Raw genomic sequence first — 14,847 nt, 5'->3', positions numbered from 1 at the left:
CTCAGTAGAGAAATAATAGTCAAGTCAAAGCAAATCATTTTCTGCCACCGAACACTCAATTCTCCTGAGGATGCCATTAAAAAAGCCTGTACTAACAGCCCTGCTGGCTTATTCTCTAGAGATAAAGCATGGTGAATTGTATTCAGCAAGTATCAGTGAATAATAAATGCTCTCCAAATTAATATAGCTGTGAAAATATGTACATAATTTATCCAGTTCCTTTTAAATTAAATTGTTTTTGGGATGTTCTTTAGTATTTGTACTAGAAAACTTAGAAGGTACTGATGGTTCAGTGGTAATATCTTGAACTTCCATGCTACTTACTCAGATTTGGTAAATAATTCCTAGCAAACAGGAGCTGGGAATGCTGAGGAACAAACTTAGTGAGTCAGTGGTGTGGGAAGGCGGGGGACAGAAGTGCCTTATACCGCTCAATAGCAAGTGGTTGGAGTGATTACGAAGTAGCTAGGGATATGCTAAACTACCACATCGGGATTCCCAGATCATAGGTGTTTTTTTGAAGTGACTCACTATTCAAAAAGTCTGAAATCAGTTCTGAGGCCCGTGAAAAGTCATCCCATTGGGACATTACATCTCAAGAGGCTAATGGTTTGACACAATGTCATTAAGTTGCAACATGGTGGTGCTTGGACACAACATGATGACAGTGCTTTAAAATGTCAGAATGCTGCATTGCAAGAGCCTGTCAAACTGACTCAAGTGTGGCAAACAGCTCCACAGGAATTCTTGGTTAGGAGGATGGTAATTTCTAGAACATTTCTTGAGGATATTGTGGTTAAACAGAGAAAAAGCTTGACGGTTTCTTAGGGCTCCCTAAGAGTTATGGAGAACATTAGGAGAAATATAGGACGTTCTGAAAATTAATAACTATAGCTTTCAGTTTCACTTTTTAGGCTGATATCACCATGCCCACTAGAATAAATAAATAGCATAGCATGCCATATATGATAACAACCTTCACTGTTATACTGAGATAGCATCTAATATTATCTCCCTTCATTAAAATTTTGACTAATATATGCTGGCTATACATACATACATGCATGCATTAAGCACCAACAACATTAATCACAAATATTGTAACAGTGATGTAAGCTAAACTAGCCCGCACCATAATCCTGTTTACTTATGCTAAGTACCCAATAACACCTTGTATTTGCTGAAGTAAGCATTTGGCACAAGCAGCTAGGAAACTTGTCAAAATCAAGATACATCTATTCTATGTCTTAGTACAAGCTAGGGCTATACCTTCACAGATTAGTAACTGGAATGCTAATATCCAAAACAAAAACAACAAAGGAACAGAACAACAGGTTAGGGAACTGTAACAAACTGATGAGATGGATTTTAGTGACGTGTAAAGAAATTTAATTTATAAAATCATATAAATTATATTAGCTGAAATATGTAACTTGGGGTGCACACTTTCTGCGTAAGGTGAATGTAACATCACTGCACAGGGCTGTTCTTTGGAGACTAGTATCATATCAAACCTTTCTCCTATACCATATTAATAAACCTGACTGACATTGGTTATCTGGTCTTGAGTATATTTCATGAAGAAATAATCAACCAAAGTATGGTCAAGCAATTGACTATGCAATTTATCAACAAAAAGAAACACAGCATTTCATTTGAGAAACTTACTTGGAACTATTATTTCAATTTCTTCTGACATGGCAGTTCCCAGTTCATTTGAAGCATAACAACGATATTTCCCTTGAAAATCAGCTATGATCCCCTGATTTTGGATCACAAATGTTCCTGAATTTTTGGATGCAATTATCCTGGGGTCGGATAGTAGATCGAATGGTTTCTCATCTTTAGTCCAATTAAAACTGAAAGGTAATACAAACATTAAACATAAGGACTTGGAAAATAATGTGCTATAGTACAAGTATAATGGTAATCAAGGACCCAATCCTAACTCATTACAGTGAATGGCAAAATTCCCTTTGACTTTTATGGTGCTGGAACAGGCCCCAAGAGAAATGTAGCTAATGTTAGCTATGGGGCACAGCTCTCCTATTGAGCATGCTACTTTGAGATAACTGACTGTGACACAAAAATATTAATCCGGGCTGAAGGCAAGGACAATAAATGAAAGTCACAGTCTCAAAATACTTGCCACAATGAAAGGAACTACAGAATTTGGATTAGAACCAAAGCTATGAGAAACTTGGTGCTGTTCGTTGGGAGGGGTCCATGCAAGCAAACAATTTCACTGGTTCTGGCTTGTACAGATTTGAAAAATTTAGTTGACTCCACTGAGTTTCCCTTGGTTTGGCACATAAACATGAGATATTTTAAGTGGCCTTTGATTTTGACACAAACCTCAATTTGGGTGTGATTTTGACACAAACCCATAACTTTACCTACCTTATTTACCCATAACTCAATCCATCTGGTTTGAAACTGGGCCAGGTGCATTCAGAAGTAGAGCTGGTCGAAAAATTTCCAATTGAACAGTTTTTCATTGGAAAATGCAGTTTTATTGGACATTTTGCAGGAACACGTTGATTTTGAAGAAATTGTTGGCTCTCAACTTTCTCGTTTTGTTTCAATAATGTTAAGAACTAATTGAAATTATAAAGTGGAAACTAAACACTTATCTTAACAAAATGAAATGTTTCATCTAGATTTTTATATAATATTATGTGTAGAGATATATCTATATAAATTCTATACTATTTTTATATTATTGAAACAAAAAGTTTTGATGGTCCCAAATAAAAAAAAAAAACCTGAATTTTATTTTGTGGGAAATTGACTTTTTACTCCCATTCAGAATGAGCAATAAAATGTCAGAATGTCTTAGTGAATGGACATTCTGTTTTCTGACCTATCCTATTCAGAATGTTAGGAAACCTTGGCAACAGTGAACCTAGGATGACCTTTCAGTTAGTAACAAAACATGAAACAGGGCAAGTTAGTTGTTAACTTACTGCACAGCTCCAATCAGAGCCATCTTGAAAATGACTATGTCTTATTTAATATAAAAATAACAGTAATATTTACAAAAAAACACCAAGTTTTAAACTTTGCTCACTTTGTGGAGTAATGCATGTCAAAACTCTACAGCCACAATCACACATACACAGAGCACCAGCTAGTTAATAAATTATTTAATCCATATTGAACAAACAACCTGACTGGTAAAATTTCACAGAGTATTTTATTACAACCCCCCACCCCATAAATTTATATTAAAAATATTGGATGCAAAATATTATCCTGTGCTTATATTTGAGAAAACTGTTGTGATATTAGGCACATACAAAATATCAAATTAAATGTAAATGTGACTACTTGGCACGTGGTTTAACGAGTTTGGTATTTTCATGGGGGAGAGGAGGCTAAGCAGTGTGAAAAGCAAGTTGACAGCTGGTACCCTTCGATTGCCATTATACACCTCAGAACTCTTGTAATACTCCTGAGTCAGCCTTGTGTGAACCTGGGGGTAAATTTAGCACATACTTGAGAAATGAAACATTTCCAAACAGGAAAAGGCATGTTAATCCCTATTCATGGAGTGAGTGGAAGAGATCAAGCAACAAAAGTTGGGTGGCCTAACAGGGAACACAAAGCTTAATTTACCCCCCAGATTCTGAGCAGATTAGTGTGCATCAATTCTCCCTTTCCCTGCCAAGTAAGAACAATGTTTAGGCAACAGTTAACAGGTAGAAAAGGAAAACAAACTTTTGATTACGCCTCTAGTTTAAAGAAACGCTTACATGGGTTGTGGATTTCCTTTAGCTTCACATTTAATTGTAAAGTCTTCATCAAAAGGGTATGCAACTTGGGTCATGGATTGCTCTGTAATTGTTGGAACCTGTGCAACTGAACAGAGGACATTTGATTAGATCAAGAGCTATTCAAAACAGAACTAAACACAGTTCAGATTATTTAAAGAGATCAAGGTTGCCATACCCCATTACATTATCCCAGCAAACATTTCAGATGCACTTTTATACATATTCTCCTAATGATAAAAACACTGTCAGCATCCTGAAGTCAGGGCTTCAAGTGTCTCAGCACCAAAAGGGAGGTTGGAAAGCACTTGGCTGCAGAACTCCATGACATGGAGGGAGTAAAATGGGATGGAGTAATTATATGGCTCTTGTCCTACCCTCCTCAGGCATTGATCTTCACTGGAGCCTGATCTAAAGTCCACTAAAGTCATTTAGTGTTTTTCCATTGATCTCAATGGGCTTTGGATCAAACTCCTGTAGAATAGTGATGGCAGCTGCATGAGCAGAAGAAATTCTGCTCTGTCATTCCTATGTTCTCCCCTCTACAACATCATAACTTGTTCTCCAGTCTGAAAGCACAATGCATCAAGAAAGTCGCAACATACCTGGTGTTCCTGCTTCTCCGTCCCTGCATGACTCCGGCTCATAGAGTCATAATAGAGACCACAGTCTCTTCCAACATAAGCTAAAGATAACATATGTGGAGGCTAACTTTCTAATGCTCATGACCGCACTGAGCTCTGATTTGTTTTATGAGAGTTTGTGAGCGATTTTTTTTAAAGCCAGGTGACTAGAAGAAAATACTTTCCCCCCTCACTCCTAATGAGTCAAGCAGGTGGCGAATCCTCAGATAAATCAAATATGTGCAACATACATGCGAATTTAAATAAAATGGAATATGGATGATTATACACTTCCCAGAGCACGCCGTCCATTTCATTAGTGACATTTCTGAACATAGCCATTAATATTACATATATTTTATTGCAATCAGAAATGATGAGCTATCACTCACAATAGAAATATTCCCATAGAAGTCAGTCAATACCTACACATTGCTTGCTAGAGCATTAATGTTTCATGTTTGCCTGAATTTACCAAGTTTAAGAAGGAGATTAAATTAATAACCTGGCATGTTTTAAACTACACATAGATACACTACATGGTAAATTGTTGGGTCCATTATGGATACATATTGTTTTCATTCATCTGTGGCATGAATGTGCATCGTTACTATGCATACAGGAAATCAATGATGTTTCACTGACTTCTATGGGAATGAAAGTGTTGAGTAAGAGACACACAACAGAGATTGTGCTCTGCACTGTAAACGGGGATAACAGATCATCACATTGGTTGTTATACACAACAAGAAAGAAAATTAACATGTTCTCTGGTTTCACTTTTAAGTCGACCAGGCTATGAAGCTCAAAGCTCAAACAAAATGTAGTATCTTGCTGCACATATCGTGTCGAACCCCTTACATCTCTACTGTGTCCACCCTTTCCCACTAGCTTATACACATTCAGACATAATTCCTTTTTATTCAAATATAAAATGCTTCATTCAAATAAATTAAGGGACAGATGGTTCCCCAGAGTTGGTGCTTATGTTTAGGTGACTGCACAAGGAACCTGACCCATCCTTGGCTACAAATGCAATCTCGTACACAGCTGAGTGCCAGGACTGCTCCTGGCTATCCACTGGGGCTAGCCGCTTACGAAGGAAGGAGGGGTACTGCCTCCGTGCACTGGTATGTAGAGCTAGCTAGCTACAGAAGGGAGTGTATGCTGAAACTCCAAGCAAGTGCGTTTTCCATTGAAGATGGGATTGCTGGGAGGCATGGGGTCACTCAGAGTTCTTGCTGGGGCCTGGGGGGAAAGCAGGGGTGTGCCCTAAAGAGGGCCAGAGCCTTAAATTTATAGCTGAGCCCTAACATGTTTTGAAACTACTTATAGGACCCTCCTGGTTTCAGTGTCTGAGGCACAGATCCCCAAAAGGAGTTTAGGGGCCTAACTCCTACTGAAATCAATGGGAGTTAGGTGCCTAAATATGTTTGAGGATCGGGCCCTGAATGCCTAGAAAAAAAGGCCAGGTTTGTTCTGTTTTTATGAATAATTGATGAGACAATTTACCTAACACAAATATTAATGGGATAAGATTTTTTCCAAAAGAAAACTGTGGTGTGATTATAATCAGCCTTATTTATTTGCCTATGATGAAATGTAGTTTGGGGGGCTAAATCTTCATCCCCTTGCTCCTTTAGTCAGCTCCACTGACCTCCTCAGTGGGATTGGCCTTTTATGAGGTTCATTACATATTTTACACATGCACTGAAGAAGAACCAGCCATGTAAAATATGCCGTTGGATGTGTACCGTGGCCAGACACGGGTAAAGTAGGTGCTCCTGCAAGCAGCATTCAAGTGATGGAAAATATTCTCCTGGGATAAAACTATTCCAAGAGATCCACATATGTTCCCTTTTGAAAATGAAACAGCAGGTTGCAAGGCATATAAATAAATAAATGGATATGTATATCAGATCAGTTGCAGAAAGAATCTCAACCAAAAGGAGAGATTTATGCACAGGACAGAACTGAAACTTCTGAGCAGAACAGAGGATAGGATCTCAAAGGTCAGTGATGTGCTATCTAGATAAGTTTACTGCAGCATCTAAATGGGTCTGAAGAAAGTAAATTACAATTTTATCATATATAAACTCCCAAAAGGTCATGTTAAGGCAGAATAAAATTCAAAACGGAACAGCTGAAACGGGGGAGAAAGTAAAGTGTTCTTCAGAGGGGAAGAAAGCAGAGTGTTCAGTAAATAGCTACAACTCACCTGATAATGGTATTTCAATACCTGCTGCCAAATTTAATAGAAAGAAAAGCAGACATATGTTGATCCTTTTTGTGCTTAATAGTATCTCCATCTCTCTTCTGTAAACAGGAAGTCCAAACAGAATGAAAGAATGTTTTTTCTCCCACCTTCAGTTCAACTCAGACGTAAGGATGTGAACTTGCAAATCTAGTAAAGAGGAGAAAGAGCCATATTAGCTCACAATATTAACTGGGCTTTAATGAGATTAGTAAATTAAAGCAACGCTCAAGGGTTCAGAGCTAAAGCAAAAATGTAAGCATGTTAAAGGTGTATTAAAATGTACAGTTTCCCCCTTTGCTTCTGAAAGGTACTATAATAAAACTATAGCAACAGAAAAAATATATGCACATTAATTATACCATAAAAATCTGATTACTTTTTGCTTTGAGTTTAAGAGCAGAGATGGGTATATTTGTAATCATTCCAGTTCATAATTTTTTCTAATTGAGACTAGTGCTAGTTGGAAAGCAGTGTAACAGATCTAATGAGAAAGATTCTGTACTCCAATGACCCTCTTCATAAATCTCATATGTTCTTTATCTTTCATTTATGCTTAAAACAGGGCATTTAAACAAATTTGATTCACTACTAAGGACCATCCTATGAAACCTTTGTGTTTCTTCCATAATCTCAATACTACTATATGCAAGCTTTACACCTCTCATTATCCATCTTAGGGTAATACCTTACAAGACAAAAATGTCAGGAGTCTGCCAAAAGGAGAAAATTTTCATCTCTAATTAGCATTTAACTGCTACTCACAGAGGAGTAAAAAGAGACCATTCTGAAAATGCAGGTGTATGGAAAATTCTGATTGTCAATAGTACTTGTGGTATCTCAGATAAATATTAACCAGCACAAGGCTATGTTTTTTAGCTATCTATATATCTTTATCTGCAGTATTTATAGGGTACCAATCACCACTATATGCCAGACAGGACAACTTTCAGGCAAGAAATGATCAAGAATGAGGTAAAAGCCAGCTCAGGCACCAGCAGCAGCTGACTGCCAAATGGCAGGAAAGAGAGGTTTCCTCTCTGTGGAAGAATCTGTTTCCTCCCTTACCCAAAGAGAGACAATAGTGAAGAAAGCCAACCAGCCAGCCTTAAAGAGCCCAAGAGGGAAAAGGGGAATATCTGACTGACCTGCAACACTTGTGGACAGATGTCATAAGCCATTGGTAGGAATTGTGCTGAATTCAGCAGCTTTGTAAGGTTCTGACTGAAAGCCAGGTGGAAAGTAGAGATTTTGACTGAGTTCTATTTAGAGGGAGAAAAATAATCTGGAAGTGAAAGTCAGGGAGTTTCAACGCTGGTAAAATGAAAGTGAAAACAAGATTTACAAGAGACTCCTGAAAATCAGAATTGCAGTTTCACACTTCTAATAATCTTTGAGAACTCTCCTGTTTATCAGTAGCATGGGAGAGACAAAGGAAGAGGCTGACTGATAAGCTTCATGCCAAAATCCCAGTCTCACTCTTCCTCAGGGGAGATCCACTTTTCAGAGGATGTGCTGTATTCAAGAAGTGCCAGAACACGAGTACCAGAATAGCTGTAAGACGCTGTTGTAGCTCCCCAAAAAAGGGCCAGAACAGTGTCCCGGAGCATTCCAGCAGGACTCGAGTACTGCCACTTTTAAATATTTATATGAGAAGAGTTTATTATTACATCCACTAACTGGTCTTTCCAGGGACTTATTCTAACAATCCAAACCATTGAGAAGCTTCAACCAGCCACCATATTTTAAATCAACATGCCACAAAAATGTCTATTTCTTCTCTCAAATGTGAAAATTTATCTCAGATTACATGGGCTTTAGCTCAGCATGAACAATATTAAGTCTTCTGTTAGCAGCTGTAAGATCTGATCGCTCATTGTCCATTACAGCTAGGAATGGAATCTTTAAATCAGTGGAAAGAGAAGATTCCCATCTTTCCATTAGGACCAACAGCACCAGTCTTTAGGCCTGGAAGGCTCAAAAATGTTGAATGCTGAAGTTTGACACTTTTATGCACAGTAAGTTATTTTAGCTATATTTTAGAGGTGTAATAAATGTTTTATTTCTGGTTTTCATCTCACTTATACTGGTTTTACACCGGTGTAATTCCTTTGACTTCAAATGAGTTGCTCTTCACTTACACTTGCGACTACAGTTGGACTTGCTGTAGTAAGGGTGCCTGTCTTTACCGGTGAAGGAAAGAGATGCATTTAAAGAAAAAAGAAAAAAACCTAGAATTTTCTATATAGATTATCCTCTTGGACCTTGCATGGTGCCAATAGAACAAGTGCTGGTGTGAAGCATGAAGGCTTTACCAATTCCAGGTTTACCATCTGTAAGTAACAGTCACCAGACAATCAATGCGATCACAATCAGCCCTTTTATACCTCACCACATCATTATATATCCTGTATATACAAGGTACATAGTCCTTTCTTAGGTGACAGTCACTCGATGGCTGCCCAACACTTATTTATGCAGTGTCAGGTTCTCCTCTGTTCACTGCCCTTCTCATTGTTGTCTGACTTGTGCTTACAGGCAATAAATCAAGACTTTTATCAGTGCTATTTATAACGAATGTATGCCCTGAATGCAACTTTGGTGGTCAGAAGAACTGCAGTGTACACTGTGACAAGGCACCTCCTTCACCTCATGGGACTTAGCGATAGGGGCGAAGGGGCTGAAGTAAATCAGTCCCACTTTAGAGAGTTTTTATTCCTCACTCAGGTTTATTTTTCAATACTTATAAGGTTGGCCCGAGGTAGGCCCACAGAGTACTCTTCGGCCAAACAAAAAGAAGCACGTTCATAACACAAAAAAGAAATATCTTTCCTTGCCCCCTCTTTGGGGTGTTGCCTTCTTATGCAGGCTTCGGATTCCAGTCCTCCCCCAAACTGTCCATTAGCTCCGTTGATTCCCCCCATAGGGAGGAAAGCAGCCTTCCACCCAGGAGAAGCCTTTTCTCCCAGCTGCCACTAGCCCTTCTACAGCTTCTCTCTCGTTTCTCCTCCCTCTCTCACACACACCAGAAGCGGGGGGCCCGGAGGGAAGGTCACAGACAGCCCTTAATTGAGGTAACTTCTTTTCAGCTCATGAGGAAAAGGGCCTTTACCATTCTAGGGCTGATATATCTGCCTTCCACCACTCCATGGTAGCTCTTCGGAATGACTTTGTCACAATGCTCACAAACATCTGAGCAGAGAGTTGCTTGCCAGTTGTATGTTACTGGTAACAAAGCCCAGCTTTTGCATATAGTGTTCTCAAGGTCCGGTATCCATACTGACAAACTCGTTGACATCTGGGAGAAAATTCAAAGTAGAGGGAGCCAGAGTTGCAGAAGCATACTGAGGTAGCATGTTGGGAGGGAGACATGGAAAGGAGGTGTCCCTTTATCAGAACTGTATCAAATCTAATCGAGTTTCAGGTTAAATCCAAGGAAGATGCTAAGGTTTAGGTGGCTTCTGTTACCTAGTCCATTAGCACACCCATACTACTTTTTATAGAGAGACAGAAATGTTTAGAGTGGAGACATGATCTTTTATCACATGACTTGTCTCTGCAGACCATGATAATTAGTTGGTTCGTCTAGTTCTCTCTTTCTCTCTTCCCCTGTTTTGAATACTAATGCAGAATGCTGCCTGCACCAGCACTGGGAACTAGTGAACACATTGAGATGGATGATGCTATATTTTCTTGAGGCAATAGCCAATTGCAGCTGTGTTGAGCCCATTGTCATTTTTGTTTTTTTGTTTTGTTTTATGAGGTAAAACCCAGCTGAGATGTGAATTAAACAACAGCATCTTTCAAGAGTATTTACCTACTGATAAGTATCTGGCAAGATACTCGAGAGGCAATAAGTGTAACACATCAACAGGCAGAGTAACAGTGACATTATTTTAGTTGTGCTGTGTGTGGTTTCTATAGAACTATTATGACCAAACTGCTTCCCATCCTTGTAAACCCAATTCTGATTTAGGTTTGGGAGTGTGTCAGATTCTCAAGGCTTATCACACCTTCACATATAGGAAGAAGTACACTAGGCTAGACTGTCACTACACCCACACAAGGGGGAGGGATAGCTCAATGGTTTGAGCATTGGCCTGCTAAACCCAGGGTTGTGAGATAAATCCTTGAGGGGACCATTTCGGGAACTGGGGTAAAAATCTGTCTGGGGATTGGTCCTGATTTGAGCAGGGGGTTGGATTAGATGCCCTCCTGATGTCCCTTCCAACCGTGATATTCTATGAAGTAAAGGAGCATAGAGTGTCCCCTGACACTTTTCCAGGGGAGCTACCCACACCAAAGGGTGCAGGGAAGGAGATGTAACAATGCCACTTCCTCACATCCCTGCACAGGTTGGCTGGAGAGGGATCAGAGGAGCTTAGGAATGGACACAGCCTTGGCTCCATCACCTCTCCAGTGTGCTGGCTCATGTACCGGAGCCGACATGGTACAGGCCTAGAACAGGTTACTTCTTCCCCAGAGCAGGCGAGGGAAGACTGGGAGGCAGGTTGTGATTCTCCAAGTAACAGTAGGCTTCCAGGGCTGCTCCTGGGGCAAAGCAATTTTGGTACAGGCCCCTTGCTTAAGGCAGATTTCAAAGCGATGACCTAGCCCTGGGTGAGGTACTCCTTAGGGGTGAAGAATTTGACTCTGTTCAGCTGCCTATTTGCAGCCACTCTTGCACAGTAGCAAGTGTCAAGTCTAAGAAAGGATCAAGAGCTAAGTACCTCAGCATGACAGGGCTAGCTCTTAAAAGCATGTCTTCTCAGACATGCCCTTCTCCTTCTTTGCCAGTTCCCATTCTGCACTGAGCTCCGAACAGTAAGATAGTGATCAAGCCGGGAGGTTAGGACATATGTCTGCTCAACGAGGGGGCAAATGATTCACCTTACTAAAGCTGACAAGTAGACCAGGCTGCCAAGTATTAGGCAATTTGCATGGAAGTCATGCAGTAGGCAGCCCTGTCATGTCTCAGGCCCACAGCTAAGCTAGATATCATCAGCCCCTTCCACCTACCTTCTAGCATCCACCAACCCCAACACTCCAGCATCCATCCACCTAATCTAGCAATCCCTGAAAACCTCCAGGTCAGAGAACACCCATAGAAACTCTCCAGCTTACCACCACCATGTCTGACCCACACATTAACTTGGGGCAGAAGTTTGTGCCATATGCAAATTATTTGTAAATGTGCAGATTAGCTCATTAAATAATTTGCATAACATATCACACATATAGCTGCACAAAACCTGGCAGCTATGTGCAAGGTTTTGGTCATTCTTGTGCCAAAGTACTCATCTCATGCTGTCTGCTATGTGCTAAGCAGGGATTTGCAAAATCTAGGACTTGGTAAAATTAACAGTTCAATTCACCAAGCTGGTAGCTAGAGCAGCCCCAAAGTGCTTACCTTGGAAATGTGTTTTTGTCAAAGTGGTATCATGCTGCCCTTTTTCCCTGTGATGAGTTTTATTCAGGAGTCTGCACTGAAGGGGCTGACTTGGAGGAAGAGGAACCCATTGCGTTACCACAGACTAAAGGGCTAAACCCACTAAAGCTACTTTTCTTCACAACAAAATACAATAATGACTGCTCTGTATATGAATTATATATATTCTAGGCCTTAGCCTCTTCTCTGTGTCTCTCTTTATTTTCTCTTTTCTCTGCCCAAGGCTTAAAGCAGATCATTTGAATTCACTTCAGATAATTATCCATAGTTCCTTACCTGCAATTCATTATTTATTATGCTGTTCAGTTAATAGTAAATACTCATTGCTTTAAGGACAGCTCATTTGTTTATTTAATGAGATGTCCTTTACTTACAATGAACAAATCTTTCAACATACCAGTTTTATTAAGGAACCATGCAGTGTCAGATTCCTGTATTGTATATAACCCTTTCCAAAAGCATGTAGTAAAAATATTGGGCAATCAAATAAGAGAGAAAATATTAAATTTCCATTTGTCTCCTAAACCTAGGGAGTAATTTTCACTACATGTAATTACTGTATTAAAATAGTTCATAAATACTAACAGAGTGACAGCCAAAAAACCTCAGATTACTGCTCTACAGCTACCAAGTGAAATTATATTGTACAGCTAAATCAATCATCAGCCCAGCAATTTTGTTTCCTCTTAAAATATTTAAGTTTCCATCTCTGAGTAAGTTCTGTACAGTACAGCAAATATTAATGAAACTACTGGACTCCCAAAGCCTAGTAATGGTTAATTTCAGAGATGACCTTTTTGTTAGCTAGGTTCAGATTTAATTTACCAGTAACTTATATGTTAAAAGGTTTATACATAAAAGTCATCAGTAATTAGAAAGTACTGCCTTCAGGCATGGCCCAGATATGAGATGGGAGTGGAAAGATAAAGGACTATATGCCACAGGGGCTTAATGAGCTATTGTTGCTCTTTCTTAGACACAACCACAGGGCCGGCGCAACCCATTAGGTGACCTAGGCGGTTGCCTAGGGCACTACAATTTGGGGGGCGGCGACCGTATTTCAGTATTTCGGTGGTGGGACCTTCCGCTGCCTCTGTGGGGGGCGGCATTTCAGGGCGGGACCTTCCACCGCCTAGGGCGGCAGAAAAGATGGTGGCGCTCCTGCACGACCATAGTCAGAAGAGATAAAAATGCTGCTTCAGCTAATATTTGTCCAAATCACAAAACAGTAGCATTCTCTGCTCAAAAGAAAACTAGTGCTGAATTTCAGTTATGTCAAATACAGTTGCACAGCTGTGCTGGGAAATCATACACATATCCTGCCCACTCTGTGGCTAGTTTTAGAAGACGTTTTTATATATAGTCTCCTTCTTGTATCTTTTGGGTATCTCTTTGTGACCCCCACCAATTTTGGGATCCCCTCTAAAGAGCACTGACTATCATTTAACTCAAATCTCATGTGCTTAAGGAAATTAGTCCCAAAGCACACTAGATTTGAACAACCTCTTAGAGTGAATTAAGGACAAATGTTCCCTCTCCACGGCTTGCATCCTCAAACAAAGTCACCCCTGCCCCAGCCTTCTAGCTCTTGTTCTATTCCTCGCTTTAACAAAAGAGCTCCTCCTTTGAACAAAAGTTCAAATCCTCTGCGTCAATTCCCTCCACAATTCCCCTCATGAAGTGCCTGAAGTATCTTTCTGCTCCACTCCACCCATCAAAATGGACTAATTGCCCCACACTCCCTGCACTTTGCACTGCGACTTGTTCTGCCTCTCAACTGATCTCTGCCACACACAATACAATGTTGGTCCTTCCCCAATCATGTTTGCCCCTTCTGTGCATGATTCCTGGCCTGAAGTTAGCTGAAAACTAATAACAGTGGGAGTGGGTCATGTTTGGTGAACAGGCTGGGGGAGGAGGGAAAAAAGGCCTCTTGGAAGAAGTCTGTTGTATGGAAGGTGGCGGGGTGAGGGATGATCCAGGGGTGGCTCCAGGCACCAGCGCACCAAGCGCATGCCTGGGGCAGCAAGTGGCGGCGGGTGGCCTGCTGGTCCCTGTGGGGGCGGCAGTCAGGCTGCCTTTGGTGGCATGCCTGCAGGAGGTCCGCTGGTCCCACGACTTCGGCGGCAGTTCGGCGGCGGGTACCCTGAAGGCATGGGACTGGCGGACCTCCCGAAAGCTGCCTCACTGCCGTGCTTGGGGCGGCAAAATACATAGAGCCGCCCCTGGGATGAATCAGGTCTTGAAGACAATCCGAGTGGTTTGGATAATTTCAATAAGTCAAGAAGTTTGGATATTTACACTGGTCAAGATTTTCCCCTCACTGGTTCACACACTAGCTGCTTGGAACAAGTATATTTAAAGACCATGATTCAGGGGGACACACAGAGTTTAACTCTACTGATAATGACCCTTATGGGGGATTGGGCCTTTTGGAAAAGAGAATTCCATTGAGCATGTGTAGGTCATTAAGCTGGCATTTTTCCATGCAGTGAGCAGGTGAGAAGTCATGTGTTCACCTGTGAGCTCCCATTAGCTGAGGGAGAGAGAGCAAGAGAGATTTATGCTAGTGAAGCACTGGCTGCATTGTAATGCAACGGCTGGAAGGATTTTACTGTATTCTGTAGCTACAATATTTAAAAAAAAACACTTGGCAAGGGTGGAAGGTGAGCTCCATGCTGACTCTTTCTTCAACTGTCAATATCATAGGGACCATTTCACCTGAAAGCTTTTAGACATCCAATATCA

General features: G+C 40.7%; 1 protein-coding gene across 6 annotated transcripts in view; it reads right to left on the bottom strand.

The window, feature by feature from the left end:
- Positions 1–14,847, bottom strand: part of CHL1 (cell adhesion molecule L1 like) — a 194,347-nt gene that overhangs the window by 73,868 nt on the left and 105,632 nt on the right. For all 6 annotated transcript variants that reach the window (XM_054035093.1, XM_054035095.1, XM_054035092.1 and 3 more), the window contains 3 exons: positions 6,615–6,800; positions 3,756–3,861; positions 1,669–1,859 (listed from right to left, as the gene is read on the bottom strand). In XM_054035093.1, the coding sequence (XP_053891068.1) occupies positions 1,669–1,859; positions 3,756–3,861; positions 6,615–6,705 (388 nt within the window). In that variant the 5' untranslated portion in view covers positions 6,706–6,800. The remainder of the gene's footprint in view (positions 1–1,668; positions 1,860–3,755; positions 3,862–6,614; positions 6,801–14,847) is intronic.

This window comes from Malaclemys terrapin, chromosome 7 (assembly GCF_027887155.1).
Source record: "Malaclemys terrapin pileata isolate rMalTer1 chromosome 7, rMalTer1.hap1, whole genome shotgun sequence".
Classification (NCBI taxonomy): Eukaryota; Metazoa; Chordata; order Testudines; family Emydidae; genus Malaclemys; species Malaclemys terrapin.
Note: the sequence above shows the minus strand (reverse complement) of the source record. Positions and strands in the feature narration are given on the sequence as shown.